Source organism: Staurois parvus, unplaced genomic scaffold, assembly GCF_062004578.1.
Source record: "Staurois parvus isolate SC_StPar_1 unplaced genomic scaffold, SC_StPar_1.0 ptg001613l, whole genome shotgun sequence".
Classification (NCBI taxonomy): domain Eukaryota; kingdom Metazoa; phylum Chordata; class Amphibia; order Anura; family Ranidae; genus Staurois; species Staurois parvus.
In genome coordinates, this window is record NW_028319409.1 from 1 (window position 1) to 16,231 (window position 16,231).

At 60.3% G+C, this 16,231-nt stretch overlaps 1 protein-coding gene across 1 annotated transcript; it reads right to left on the minus strand.

Moving 5' to 3' along the window:
- Positions 1 to 5,019: 5,019 nt before the first annotated feature.
- LOC149435098 (protein O-glucosyltransferase 1-like) lies at positions 5,020 to 16,175 on the minus strand. The gene is made up of 6 exons (XM_089663013.1): positions 16,049 to 16,175; positions 14,633 to 14,717; positions 14,361 to 14,504; positions 11,783 to 11,918; positions 11,431 to 11,552; positions 5,020 to 5,274 (listed from the first exon to the last, which is right to left on the minus strand). Exons 1-6 carry the CDS (start codon positions 16,173 to 16,175, stop codon positions 5,211 to 5,213), a joined length of 678 nt encoding a protein of 225 aa, XP_089519139.1. The 3' UTR covers positions 5,020 to 5,210.
- Between the last annotated feature and the right edge of the window lie 56 nt (positions 16,176 to 16,231).

The following is a 16,231-nucleotide window of genomic DNA, read 5'->3' on the forward strand; positions in this document are numbered from 1 at the left end:
TGGAGCTGGTTCACCTTACAGATCTAGTTGAAAGCACCTTGACTGGGAAGGGTAGAACCCAATCATTGAGATCTTAAAAGTGAATGATGGTCTATTTGAACCACCAAGAAATGGTGGAATAAGAAGCTGGTCCACCCTTACAGATCTAGTGGCCAGCACCTTGATGAAGAAGGATAGAACCAAATGCTTGAGACCTTAAAGCTTGAATGATGGTCTATCTGAGCCACTGAGGAATGGTGGAACAAGCAGCTGGTCCGCCCTTACAGATCTAGTGGACAACACCTTGACAGGGAAGGGTAGAACCCAATCCTTGAGATCTTAAACATGAATGATGGTCTGAGTCACCAAGAAATGGTGGAACTAGAAGCTGGTCCATCCTTACAGATCTAGTGGACAACACCTTGACAGGGAAGGGTAGAACCCAATCCTTGAGATCTTAAGCTCGAATGATGGTCTGTCTGAGTCACTGAGCAATGGTGGAACTAGAAGCTGGTTAACTCTTATGAGGATCATCAGAAATGACAAAGAGAGTCATTCTTTCTGAAGGAAGAAGTAGCTGGGAGTTAAACCACCACAGCACAAGCTACATCCTGGCAATAGAGGGAGATCTCCTTGTGAGGAACTGGGATGAAAGGGACGTCAAACGGAGGGAAAGGCGAAAACTACCTTGAGAAGGAAGGACGTTCTAGCCCTCAACACCACCTTGTCTGTTTGCAAGGCCAGAAAGAGTTCATTACGGAATAAGGCTGCCAACCAAGAAACTTACCTTGCAGAGGTGATGGCAATCAGGGGTGAACCTTGTGCATCAGAATGGAAAGGGGAATGTCCCTTTTCTTGGTTCAAAAGGCGATTTTCAAAGCGCGAAGAGAGCTGAACTCCTATCCCACAGAGTCACAGAGAAGCAAACAGTGGAAGCAATTCTGCTCAAAGGACTTGATCAGGGAATGGGAAGTCAGAGGAACAAGATTGTGAATGCACAGGCCTGACCCTAGATGGTGCCAAGGGCCAAATGCAGATCACACCCATATGAAAAAAATGGAAGGATTCGTCCTACAGAGAATTTCCTGATAAAAATCTCTTGCCTCGCACCAAAGTATGCCTTCCAGAAGCCTAGGTTTTCGCATCGTGGCAATAACCAATTCACGGATGCATCTGTCCCTCAGAATCTGGACTTCAACTGCCATTCCATTAAAGTCAGTGACCTAGGAGCATGGTGGTAAGTTGGTCCTTGAGTCTCATCAGGTTGAAGCACCACTTCTGCCATGAGTCGATCTTGAGGTGGAAGGATGACCAGAATGTCTATTACCTTGAGCCTACGATGCTGATGAGGATGGAGTTTTAGGGCAGGAAAGGCTGTACTGATCCCACAAAGCCACCAGAGTATCCACTGCATCTGCTAGATCAGCCTTTCTCCACCTTGTCAACACAGAAGAACCCACAAAATAACTTTTCGGAACCCCCCCCCCTAAAATGTACTATATCTACGACTTACGTAGATACATTAGCGTGATGGTCAGTGCGAAGAATGCTCCTTACATGTGTGGTCATTGTCCACATTCAGTATCCTCCACCTGTACATAGGTCCTGGAGCAGTTCCTGGTCTAGGTTCTTCCAGCTGAAGACTTCTACCTGCCTAATGTTTACACCTGGACAAGGTGGGAACATGAAGTTCTGCCCGGGACAGGATCTGTTCTACCTCTCTTGTTGCAGTACGACTTCTGGTTCCTCCCTGATGGTTAATGTATGCTACCGCCATGGGTTGTCCACCTTACCTGTATCGGATGACCTTCCAAGCTGGATGGCTTCACGCTGTAGAGACAGTAAAGTCACCAGAAGTTCCATGACGTTGGTCACAGGACAAGACTCCTCCAATGACCAAGTCTCCTGCACTGATAGGGTTCCCAAAAGCCTGGCATACGTGGTGAGGATATTTCCCAAGATGGGAACAAGGACTTTCTGATTCCAGAGCCACCATGGCAAGGATAGCCTGGTCCTTGGTACCAAATGAATCGGTTTTTCAGCAACTTGTCCCATGAAGAGAGAATGTAGCAGATTATAGATCTGTAAAGAAACTGGGCAAAGGAGACAAACTGCCACAGAGAAAGCGACCTTCAGGCCCAAAACTCTCATGCGTAAGAAGAGTGTCAGACAACTCCGGGACTTGACAACTCGAATCTAGAACTGGGGAACTCGAAGTTTCTCCTGTGGTAGAAAGACTCTGGCCTGAGCGGATTCTAGAGCTAGACCCAGATACTTCAAAGGATGAGATAGTCCACTCACGATCGTTCTAAAGACAGACATCGTTCAACAGAGCTCATGCCGAATGCTCCCCTTTAACAGGAGATCATCTAAGTGTCCCATAATGGGGAGGCCACCAGGCTGCTGTAGAGTTAGTACTTGGGTCTCCACCTTGGTGGTACCCCGAAGGTGCAGAGGAGAGGCCGAACGGATAGGGCCATGAATTGGTAATTCAGGGGCCCCACAACAAAGCGAAGGAAATGCTGTTGCGATGGAAAAATGGGGACATGCAGGTAGGCATCCTAAATGTCCACAAAAGCCAAAAAGTACTCCTGGTGAAGGAGAATTGTGACAGATCTGGTGGATTCCATCAACTCGAAGAATCACATTCAGAGCTTTGAGGTCCATGATGGGGCAGATGCTCCCTTTGTGCTTGGGAAGAGGTTGGAGTAAAATCTTTGATACCTCTTTGCCCCAGGAGCTGAGAAATGCCGATGTGGTCCAGAGGACCCGAGGGAGCATGATGGAGAACACGGAGACAGGAGCTGAGAAATGCCGATGTGGTCCAGAGGACCCGAGGGAGCATGATGGAGAACACGGAGACAGGAGGTGAAAAATGCCGATGTGGTCCAGAGGACCCAAGGGAGCATGATGGAGAACACGGAGACAGGAGCTGAGAAATGCCGATGTGGTCCAGAGGACCCGAGGGAGCATGATGGAGAACACGGAGACAGGAGCTGAGAAATGCCGATGTGGTCCAGAGGACCCGAGGGAGCATGATGGAGAACACGGAGACAGGAGCTGAGAAATGCCGATGTGGTCCAGAGGACCCGAGGGAGCATGATGGAGAACACGGAGACAGGAGCTGAGAAATGCCGATGTGGTCCAGAGGACCCGAGGGAGCATGATGGAGAACACGGAGACAGGAGCTGAGAAATGCCGATGTGGTCCAGAGGACCCGAGGGAGCATGATGGAGAACACGGAGACAGGAGGTGAGAAATGCCGATGTGGTCCAGAGGACCCGAGGGAGCATGATGGAGAACACGGAGACAGGAGCTGAGAAATGCCGATGTGGTCCAGAGGACCCGAGGGAGCATGATGGAGAACACGGAGACAGGAGCTGAGAAATGCCGATGTGGTCCAGAGGACCCGAGGGAGCATGATGGAGAACACGGAGACAGGAGGTGAGAAATGCCGATGTGGTCCAGAGGACCCGAGGGAGCATGATGGAGAACACGGAGACAGGAGCTGAGAAATGCCGATGTGGTCCAGAGGACCCGAGGGAGCATGATGGAGAACACGGAGACAGGAGCTGAGAAATGCCGATGTGGTCCAGAGGACCCGAGGGAGCATGATGGAGAACACGGAGACAGGAGCTGAGAAATGCCGATGTGGTCCAGAGGACCCGAGGGAGCATGATGGAGAACACGGAGACAGGAGCTGAGAAATGCCGATGTGGTCCAGAGGACCCGAGGGAGCATGATGGAGAACACGGAGACAGGAGGTGAGAAATGCCGATGTGGTCCAGAGGACCCGAGGGAGCATGATGGAGAACACGGAGATGGGTGAGAAACTGAGGAGGGGGCAGGGAGCCAAACTCAGCATGTACCCCGAAATACCACCTTCTGCATCCAAGCATTCCACATACAAGCTAACCAAACATTATTTGGGGGGGTAGTTGTACCGTCCTGACATTTGGGGGGGGGGGGGTAGTTGTAGCATCCTGACATTTGGGGGTATTTGTACTGTCCTGACATTTGGGGGGGGGTAGTTGTAGCATCCTGACATTTGGGGGTATTTGTACTGTCCTGACATTTGGGGGGGGGGGGGGGTAGTTGTAGCATCCTGACATTTGGGGGGGGGGTACTTGTAGCATCCTGACATTTGGGGGGGATTTGTACCGTCCTGACATTTGGAGGGATTTGTACCGTCCTGACATTTGGGGGTATTTGTACTGTCCTGACATTTGGGGGGGGGGGTACTTGTAGCATCCTGACATTTGGGGGGGGGGGGTACTTGTAGCATCCTGACATTTGGGGGGGGGGGGTACTTGTAGCATCCTGACATTTGGGGGGGGGGTACTTGTAGCATCCTGACATTTGGGGGGGGGTACTTGTAGCATCCTGACATTGGGGGGGGGGGGATTTGTACCGTCCTGACATTTGGGGGGGGGGGTAGTTGTAGCATCCTGACATTTGGGGGGGGTACTTGTAGCATCCTGACATTGGGGGGGGGGGATTTGTACCGTCCTGACATTTGGGGGGATTTGTACCGTCCTGACATTTGGGGGGGGGGGGTACTTGTAGCATCCTGACATTGGGGGGGGGATTTGTACCGTCCTGACATTTGGGGGGGGGGGGTAGTTGTAGCATCCTGACATTTGGGGGGGGGGGGTAGTTGTAGCATCCTGACATTGGGGGGGGGATTTGTACCGTCCTGACATTTGGGGGGGGGTACTTGTAGCATCCTGACATTGGGGGGGGGGGGGGTTTGCTGGAGCTGTGCATGGAGAGCCACACCCTCCCGTTTCGGTAGACGCCCCCTGATGGCTCCAGCGATGATGCCGAGAAGAAACTTCATTGAAGTAAAAATTGAAAAAGAAAGGACGATGCAACAAAATGTCGACCTGAAGAAAAGCTGTCCGTCCTCCTTGGGGCCTCCAAACTGTGGCCCTCCAGGTGCTGAGGACCTGCAAGTCCCACAAGGCCTCGCATGACTCCGACAGCCACAGGCAGGACTCCCCGATGCATGATGGGACTTGTAGTACTTCAACAGCTGGAGGGCCGTAGTTTGGAGACCCATGCAGAGCTGAGGCATGCTGGGAGTAGGAGGGGTTTATAGAGGGGCTGGCCTCCAGGTTGTCCTCTCTGCTTGCAGGAGGCGGTATAACCCGAAGGTGAAGGACTTCCTGTGTCCCCCAATGACTGTGAAGGACCACCGACAACCTTCAGGGCTCTGGCCGTCCAATCACTTACCTGGAGCCTCGGAAATATGCTTTGTGGATCTTCTTCTCCCACGGCCAACGCCTGGCTGACCTAACCAACAACAAATTAGAAGAGTTACCGCCCACATCCATCCGGGACCCCCCACATGCATCCGGGGACCCCAACATCCATCCTAGACCTCCTACATCCATCTGGGACCCCCCACATCCATCCGGGACCCCCCACATCCACCCGGGGACCCCAACATCCATCCTAGACCTCCTACATCCATCTGGGACCCCCCCACATCCACCCGGGACCCCCCACATCCACCCGGGGACCCCAACATCCATCCTAGACCTCCTACATCCATCCGGGACCCCCCACATCCACCCGGGGACCCCAACATCCATCCTAGACCTCCTACATCCATCTGGGACCCCCCCACATGCATCCGGGACCCCCCACATGCATCCGGGACCCCCCACATCCACCCGGGGACCCCAACATACATCTGGGACCTCCCACATCTACCCGGGGACCCCAACATCCATCCTAGACCTCCTACATCCATCCGGGACCCCCCAACATCCATCCAGGACCTCCCACATCCATCCGGGACCCCCCACATCCACCCGGGGACCCCAACATCCATCCTAGACCTCCTACATCCATCCGGGACCCCCCACATCCACCCGGGGACCCCCCACATCCATCCTAGACCTCCTACATCCATCCGGGACCCCCCACATCCACCCGGGGACCCCAACATCCATCCTAGACCTCCTACATCCATCTGGGACCCCCCCACATGCATCCGGGACCCCCCACATCCACCCGGGGACCCCAACATCCATCCTAGACCTCCTACATCCATCCGGGACCCCCCACATCCACCCGGGGACCCCAACATCCATCCTAGACCTCCTACATCCATCTGGGACCCCCCCACATGCATCCGGGACCCCCCACATCCATCCGGGACCCCCCACATCCACCCGGGGACCCCAACATACATCTGGGACCTCCCACATCTACCCGGGGACCCCAACATCCATCCTAGACCTCCTACATCCATCCGGGACCCCCCAACATCCATCCGGGACCTCCCACATCCATCCGGGACCCCCCACATCCACCCGGGGACCCCAACATCCATCCTAGACCTCCTACATCCATCCGGGACCCCCCACATCCACCCGGGGACCCCAACATCCATCCTAGACCTCCTACATCCATCCGGGACCCCCCACATCCACCCGGGGACCCCCCACATCCATCCTAGACCTCCTACATCCATCCGGGACCCCCCACATCCACCCGGGGACCCCAACATCCATCCTAGACCTCCTACATCCATCTGGGACCCCCCCACATGCATCCGGGACCCCCCACATCCACCCGGGGACCCCAACATCCATCCTAGACCTCCTACATCCATCTGGGACCCCCCCACATGCATCCGGGACCCCCCACATCCACCCGGGGACCCCAACATCCATCCTAGACCTCCTACATCCATCCGGGACCTCCCACATCCACCTGGGGACCCCAACATCCATCCTAGACCTCCTACATCCATCCGGGACCCCCCACATCCACCCGGGGACCCCAACATCCATCCTAGACCTCCTACATCCATCCGGGACCCCCCACATCCACCCGGGGACCCCAACATCCATCCTAGACCTACATCCACCCGGGGACCCCAACATACATCTGGGACCTCCCACATCTACCCGGGGACCCCAACATCCATCCTAGACCTACATCCATCCGGGACCCCCCCCCACATCCACCCGGGGACCCCAACATACATCTGGGACCTCCTACATCCATCTGGGACCCCCCCACATGCATCCGGGACCCCCCACATCCACCCGGGGACCCCAACATCCATCCTAGACCTCCTACATCCATCCGGGACCCCCCACATCCACCCGGGGACCCCAACATCCATCCTAGACCTCCTACATCCATCCGGGACCCCCCACATCCACCCGGGGACCCCCCACATCCATTCTAGACCTCCTACATCCATCCGGGACCCCCCACATCCACCCGGGGACCCCAACATCCATCCTAGACCTACATCCATCTGGGACCCCCCCACATGCATCCGGGACCCCCCACATCCACCCGGGGACCCCAACATCCATCCTAGACCTCCTACATCCATCTGGGACCCCCCCACATGCATCCGGGACCCCCCACATCCACCCGGGGACCCCAACATCCATCCTAGACCTCCTACATCCATCCGGGACCCCCCACATCCACCCGGGGACCCCAACATCCATCCTAGACCTCCTACATCCATCCGGGACCCCCCACATCCACCCGGGGACCCCAACATCCATCCTAGACCTCCTACATCCATCCGGGACCCCCCACATCCACCCGGGGACCCCAACATCCATCCTAGACCTACATCCATCCGGGACCCCCCACATCCACCCGGGGACCCCAACATACATCTGGGACCTCCCACATCTACCCGGGGACCCCAACATCCATCCTAGACCTACATCCATCCGGGACCCCCCCCACATCCACCCGGGGACCCCAACATACATCTGGGACCTCCTACATCCATCTGGGACCCCCCCACATGCATCCGGGACCCCCCACATCCACCCGGGGACCCCAACATCCATCCTAGACCTCCTACATCCATCCGGGACCCCCCACATCCACCCGGGGACCCCAACATCCATCCTAGACCTCCTATATCCATCCGGGACCCCCCACATCCACCCGGGGACCCCAACATCCATCCTAGACCTCCTACATCCATCCGGGACCCCAACATCCATCCTAGACCTCCTACATCCATCTGGGACCCCCCCACATGCATCCGGGACCCCCCACATCCACCCAGGGACCCCAACATCCATCCTAGACCTCCTACATCCATCCGGGACCCCCCACATCCATCCGGGGACCCCAACATCCACCCGGGGACCCCAACATCCATCCTAGACCTCCTACATCCATCCGGGACCCCCCACATCCACCCGGGGACCCCAACATCCATCCTAGACCTACATCCATCCGGGACCCCCCACATCCACCCGGGGACCCCAACATACATCTGGGACCTCCCACATCTACCCGGGGACCCCAACATCCATCCTAGACCTACATCCATCCGGGACCCCCCCCACATCCACCCGGGGACCCCAACATACATCTGGGACCTCCTACATCCATCTGGGACCCCCCCACATGCATCCGGGACCCCCCACATCCACCCGGGGACCCCAACATCCATCCTAGACCTCCTACATCCATCCGGGACCCCCCACATCCACCCGGGGACCCCAACATCCATCCTAGACCTCCTACATCCATCCGGGACCCCCCACATCCACCCGGGGACCCCAACATCCATCCTAGACCTCCTACATCCATCTGGGACCCCCCCACATGCATCCGGGACCCCCCACATCCACCCGGGGACCCCAACATCCATCCTAGACCTCCTACATCCATCTGGGACCCCCCCCACATGCATCCGGGACCCCCCACATCCACCCGGGGACCCCAACATCCATCCTAGACCTCCTACATCCATCCGGGACCCCCCACATCCACCCGGGGACCCCCAACATCCATCCTAGACCTCCTACATCCATCCGGGACCCCCCACATCCACCCGGGGACCCCAACATCCTCCTAGACCTCCTACATCCATCCGGGACCCCCCACATCCATCCTAGACCTACATCCATCCGGGACCCCCCACATCCACCCGGGGACCCCAACATACATCTGGGACCTCCCACATCTACCCGGGGACCCCAACATCCATCCTAGACCTACATCCATCCGGGACCCCCCCCACATCCACCCGGGGACCCCAACATACATCTGGGACCTCCTACATCCATCTGGGACCCCCCCACATGCATCTGGGACCCCCCACATCCACCCGGGGACCCCAACATCCATCCTAGACCTCCTACATCCATCCGGGACCCCCCACATCCACCCGGGGACCCCAACATCCATCCTAGACCTCCTATATCCATCCGGGACCCCCCACATCCATCCGGGACCCCCCACATCCCATCCGGGACCCCCCACATCCACCCGGGGACCCCAACATCCATCCTAGACCTCCTACATCCATCTGGGACCCCCCCCACATGCATCCGGGACCCCCCACATCCACCCGGGGACCCCAACATCCATCCTAGACCTCCTACATCCATCCGGGACCCCCCACATCCACCCGGGGACCCCAACATCCATCCTAGACCTCCTACATCCATCCGGGACCCCCCACATCCACCCGGGGACCCCAACATCCATCCTAGACCTCCTATATCCATCCGGGACCCCCCACATCCACCCGGGGACCCCAACATCCATCCTAGACCTCCTACATCCATCCGGGACCCCAACATCCATCCTAGACCTCCTACATCCATCTGGGACCCCCCCACATGCATCCGGGACCCCCCACATCCACCCAGGGACCCCAACATCCATCCTAGACCTCCTACATCCATCCGGGACCCCCCACATCCATCCGGGACCCCCCACATCCACCCGGGGACCCCAACATCCATCCTAGACCTCCTACATCCATCCGGGACCCCCCACATCCACCCGGGGACCCCAACATACATCTGGGACCTCCCACATCTACCCGGGACCCCAACATCCATCCTAGACCTACATCCATCCGGGACCCCCCCCACATCCACCCGGGGACCCCAACATACATCTGGGACCTCCTACATCCATCCGGGACCCCCCCACATCTATCCGGGACCCCAACATCCATCCTAGACCTCCTACATCCATCCGGGACCCCCCCACATGCATCCGGGACCCCCCACATCCATCCAGGACCACCCACATCCATCCGGGACCCCCCCACATCCACCCGGGGACCCCAACATACATCTGGGACCTCCTACATCCATCCGGGACCCCCCCACATCTATCCGGGACCCCAACATCCATCCTAGACCTCCTACATCCATCCGGGACCCCCCCACATGCATCCGGGACCCCCCACATCCATCCAGGACCACCCACATCCATCCAGGACCACCCACATCCATCCAGGACCACCCACATCCATCCGGGACCCCCCCACATCCACCCGGGACCCCCCCACATCCACCCGGGGACCCCCAACATCCACCCGGGACCCCCCCACATGCATCCGGGACACCCCACATGCATCCGAAACACCCCCCAAATCCATCCGGGACCTCCCCCATCCATCCGGGACATCCACCCTGGGACCCCCCACATCCATCCGGGACCTTCCCCATCCACCCGGGACCCCCCACATCCACCCTGGGACCCCCCCCCATCCATCCGGGACCTCCCCCATCCATCCGGGACCTCCCCCATCCATCCGGGACACCCCCCACATCCATCCGGGACCTCCCCCATCCATCCGGGACACCCCCCACATCCATCCGGGACACCCCCCACATCCATCCGGGACCTTCCCCATCCATCCGGGACACCCCCCACATCCCGCCCCACGGCCCCGGCGTTCGGGAGAGACCCCCGCCCCGAGGCCCCGGCGTTCGGGAGAGACCCCGGCGTTCGGGAGAGACCCCCGCCCCGCGGCCCCGGCGTTCGGGAGAGACCCCCGCCCCGCGGCCCTGGCGTTCAGGAGAGACCCCCGCCCCGCGGCCCTGGCGTTCAGGAGAGACCCCCGCCCCGCGGCCCCGGCGTTCAGGAGAGACCCCCCCGCGGCCCCGGCGTTCAGGAGAGACCCCCCCGCGGCCCCGGCGTTCAGGAGAGACCCCCCCGCGGCCCCGGCGTTCAGGAGAGACCCCCGCCCCGCGGCCCTGGCGTTCAGGAGAGACCCCCCCGAGGCCCCGGCGTTCAGGAGAGACCCCTCCGCGGCCCCGGCGTTCAGGAGAGACCCCCGCCCCGCGGCCCTGGCGTTCAGGAGAGACCCCCGCCCCGCGGCCCCGGCGTTCGGGAGAGACCCCGGCGTTCGGGAGAGACCCCGGCGTTCGGGAGAGACCCCCGCCCCGCGGCCCTGGCGTTCGGGAGAGACCCCCCCGAGGCCCCGGCGTTCAGGAGAGACCCCCCCCCGAGGCCCCGGCGTTCAGGAGAGACCCCCCCGAGGCCCCGGCGTTCAGGAGAGACCCCCCCAGGCCCCGGCGTTCAGGAGAGACCCCCCCGAGGCCCCGGCGTTCAGGAGAGACCCCCCCAGGCCCCGGCGTTCAGGAGAGACCCCCGCCCCGAGGCCCCGGCGTTCAGGACAGCACACTCATCACTCACCGCTGCAGGTCCTCCCTCATCAGGTCCCAGCGTCCCAGGCCCGTGGGGTAGAGGGGCCACACAGCAGGGCCCCCTTCCCAGAAGGTCCAGGCGGGGTACATGATGTCCCGATAATCTGAAGTCTTGCAGAAAGAGAAGGAAATGTCACATATGTACTGCGCTCCGGTATATGTCACCTCCACACAGAGAACACAGGAGGACAACTCCCATCATATAGGGGCCCATAAACCAATCAGGAGCCAGGACCATGTAATGGGGAGGGGCCACAACTGCATGCAAGTGTTACGGCTGTCATATCTGCCCCTCCCCTATGTCCATGACCCCACCCCCCGACCATCGGAGCTCCCCTCACCTTACTGAATGAGAAGACGGGAATAACCGGCGTCATCCAATGAGGAACCTGCGGATAATCCCGCACATTGATCACCATCTCCATGTCTGGGAGATCCGGCAGAAGGTCCAGGAGGAAGTGCTCCACCCCGCTACACCTGTACGGGAAACATGGCCGACACACGGGATGAGACACGGGAGGGGGAGGAGCTCCACCCCGCTACACCTGTACGGGAAACATGGCCGACACACGGGATGAGACACGGGAGGGGGAGGAGCTCCACCCCGCTACACCTGTACGGGAAACATGGCCGACACACGGGATGAGACACGGGAGGGGGAGGAGCTCCACCCCGCTACACCTGTACGGGAAACATGGCCGACACACGGGATGAGACACGGGAGGGGGAGGAGCTCCACCCCGCTACACCTGTACGGGAAACATGGCCGACACACGGGATGAGACGCGGGAGGGGGAGGAGCTCCACCCCGCTACACCTGTACGGGAAACATGGCCGACACACGGGATGAGACGCGGGAGGGGGAGGAGCTCCACCCCGCTACACCTGTACGGGAAACATGGCCGACACACGGGATGAGACGCGGGAGGGGGAGGAGCTCCACCCCGCTACACCTGTACGGGAAACATGGCCGACACACAGGATGAGACGCGGGAGGGGGAGGAGCTCCACCCCGCTACACCTGTACGGGAAACATGGCCGACACACGGGATGAGACGCGGGAGGGGGAGGAGCTCCACCCCGCTACACCTGTACGGGAAACATGGCCGACACACGGGATGAGACGCGGGAGGGGGAGGTGCTCCACCCCGCTACACCTGTACGGGAAACATGGCCGACACACGGGATGAGACACGGGAGGGGGAGGTGCTCCACCCCGCTACACCTGTACGGGAAACATGGCCGACACACGGGATGAGACGCGGGAGGGGGAGGAGCTCCACCCCGCTACACCTGTACGGGAAACATGGCCGACACACAGGATGAGACGCGGGAGGGGGAGGAGCTCCACCCCGCTACACCTGTACGGGAAACATGGCCGACACACGGGATGAGACGCGGGAGGGGGAGGAGCTCCACCCCGCTACACCTGTACGGGAAACATGGCCGACACACGGGATGAGACGCGGGAGGGGGAGGAGCTCCACCCCGCTACACCTGTACGGGAAACATGGCCGACACACGGGATGAGACGCGGGAGGGGGAGGAGCTCCACCCCGCTACATTTGTACGGGAAACATGGCCGACACACGGGATGAGACGCGGGAGGGGGAGGAGCTCCACCCCGCTACACCTGTACGGGAAACATGGCCGACACACGGGATGAGACACAGGAGGGGGAGGAGCTCCACCCCGCTACACCTGTACGGGAAACATGGCCGACACACGGGATGAGACACGGGAGGGGGAGGAGCTCCACCCCGCTACACATGTACGGGAAACATGGCCGACACACGGGATGAGACACGGGAGGGGGAGGAGCTCCACCCCGCTACACCTGTATGGGAAACATGGCCGACACACGGGATGAGACACGGGAGGGGGAGGGGCTCCACCCCGCTACACCTTTACAGGAAACATGGCTGACACACGGGATGAGACACGGGAGGGGGAGGAGCTCCACCCCTCAGACATGGAAGATACATGGGATAAGACACGGGAAGAGGGGGAGGAGCTCCACCCCTCAGACATGGAAGATACACGGGATAAGACACGGGAAGAAGGGGAGAAGCTCCACCCCTCAGACATGGAAGATACATGGGATAAGACACGGGAAGAGGGGGAGGAGCTCCACCCCTCAGACATGGAAGATACATGGGATAAGACACGGGAAGAGGGGGAGGAGCTCCACCCCTCAGACATGGAAGACACATGGGATAAGACACGGGAGGAGGGGGAGGAGCTCCTCTCCTACATGGATGACACATGGGATTAGACATGGGAAGAGGGGGAGGAGCTCCTCTCCTACATGGATGACACATGGGATTAGACATGGGAAGAGGGGGAGGAGCTCCACCCCCTACACCTGTAAGGAAAACATGGCGGCCACAGAGGATACAATGGATGTTCCGGTGACTCTGATGGGTTCCAGTAGCATACATGATGGAGATCCCGGGGGGGGGGGGGGGGGGGGGGAATTACACACAATGTATGGGCAGCTCACTGTGACCCCCCACAGGGAGGAGTTTGGTCCCTGGGGGGGGGGGATTACACACGATGTATGGGCAGCTCACTGTGACCCCCCACAGGGAGGAGTTTGGTCCCTGGGGGGGGGGGGATTACACACAATGTATGGGCAGCTCACTGTGACCCCCCACAGGGAGGAGTTTGGTCCCTGGGGGGGGGGGGGGGATTACACACGATGTATGGGCAGCTCACTGTGACCCCCCACAGGGAGGAGTTTGGTCCCTGGGGGGGGGGGATTACACACAATGTATGGGCAGCTCACTGTGACCCCCCACAGGGAGGAGTTTGGTCCCTGGGGGGGGGGGGGGGATTACACACAATGTATGGGCAGCTCACTGTGACCCCCCACAGGGAGGAGTTTGGTCCCCGGGGTGACAATGGCCTGGGACTCACCGTGCCGGGAACATGCACTCCTCCTCTCGGTACAGCCGGTGCTCCATGATCTGGTAGTGCGTCCCCAATTTACGACTGATCACATTTCTCATCAGATCCCGAGAGATCCCGGAGCGGAACGGAGCCAAGTCCTGCTGGGTGACCCTGGAGGGGGAGGAGTCACATAATACTGGTGGGAGGTACAGCAGGAGGTGGGCGGGATCATACAGGATTGATGGGCAGCACAGGAGGAGGTGGGCGGAGTGGCAGTATAGGGGGGAGGTGACACTCACCAATCATAGCAGGTGTCATTGTGACAAGGGGCGTGGCTCTCCACCCTCTTCTGGATTCGATGGAGATAAGGAAACCAATCAGGATCTAATGGGAGAGAATAGGAAAGATCATACACCCCGCCTCCCCCCAGACCCCACCCACCCCCAGTACGGAGACCCCGCCTCCCTCCAGACCCCACCCACCCCCAGTACGGAGACCCCGCCTCCCTCCAGACCCCACCCACCCCCAGTACAGAGACCCCGCCTCCCCCCAGACCCCACCCACCCCCAGTACAGAGACCCCGCCTCCCCCCAGACCCCACCCACCCCCAGTACAGAGACCCCGCCTCCCCCCAGACCCCACCCACCCCCAGTACGGAGACCCCGCCTCCCCCCAGACCCCACCCACCCCCAGTACAGAGACCCCGCCTCCCCCCAGACCCCACCCACCCCCAGTACATAGACCCCGCCTCCCCCCAGACCCCACCCACCCCCCATTACAGAGACCCCGCCTCCCCCTAGACCCCACCCACCAGTACAGAGACCCCACCTCCCTCCAGACCCCACCCACCCCCAGTATGGAGACCCTGGCTCCTCCTCAGACCCCACCCCCAGAATGGAGACCCCCCCAGTCCTCCCCACAGTCCTCCAATACCCCCCTTCCGTACCCCTCCCCCACAGTCCTCCAATACCCCCCCCGTACCCCTCCCCCACAGTCCTCCAATACCCCCCTTCCGTACCCCTCCCCCACAGTCCTCCAATACCCCCCCTGTACCCCTCCCCCACAGTCCTCCAATACCCCTCCCCCACAGTCCTCCAATACCCCCCCCGTACCCCTCCCCCACAGTCCTCCAATACCCCCCTGTACCCCTCCCCCACAGTCCTCCAATACCCCTCCCCCACAGTCCTCCAATACCCCCCCCCGTACCCCTCCCCCACAGTCCTCCAATACCCCTCCCCCACAGTCCTCCAATACCCCCCCCCGTACCCCTCCCCCACAGTCCTCCAATACCCCTCCCCCACAGTCCTCCAATACCCCCCCCCCCCGTACCCCTCCCCCACAGTCCTCCAATACCCCTCCCCCACAGTCCTCCAATACCCCCCCCCCCGTACCCCTCCCCCACAGTCCTCCAATACCCCTCCCCCACAGTCCTCCATTACCCCCCCCCGTACCCCTCCCCCACAGTCCTCCAATACCCCTCCCCCACAGTCCTCCAATACCCCCCCCCCGTACCCCTCCCCCACAGTCCTCCAACACCCCCCCCCGGTACCCCTCTCCCATAGTCCTCCAATACCCCCCCCCACGTACCCCTCCCCCACAGTCCTCCAATACCCCCCCCCCCCCCACGTACCCCTCCCCCACAGTCCTCCAATACCCCCGTACCCCTCCCCCACAGTCCTCCAATATCCCCCCATCCGTACCCCTCCAGCACTTACCTCCCGTCTGCCCCTCCCCCTCAGCGATCAGAACCCCTGGGGCCCCCAGAAGGAGCAGAAACAGCAGCGCCATCTCTCCGCCATCCATTGATCGGGTCTGACGTATCCACTCTAACAAATCCAACATGGCGGCGCCCAGAACCCGGAAATGGCTCTCGGGAGTGTCCTGTCGGAGGAGCGGAG

Bases quoted from the DNA above. Each gene is read 5' to 3' on its own strand.
- LOC149435098 (XM_089663013.1), bottom strand. From the start codon at position 16,175: ATGTTGGATTTGTTAGAGTGGATACGTCAGACCCGATCAATGGATGGC. The intron at 14,718-16,048 runs GTAAGTGCTGGA...CTCTCCCATTAG, and splicing joins GGGGGAGGGGCAGACGGGAG to ATCCTGATTGGTTTCCTTAT. The intron at 11,553-11,782 runs GTGAGGGGAGCT...TCTTTCTGCAAG, and splicing joins CCGTCTTCTCATTCAGTAAG to ACTTCAGATTATCGGGACAT.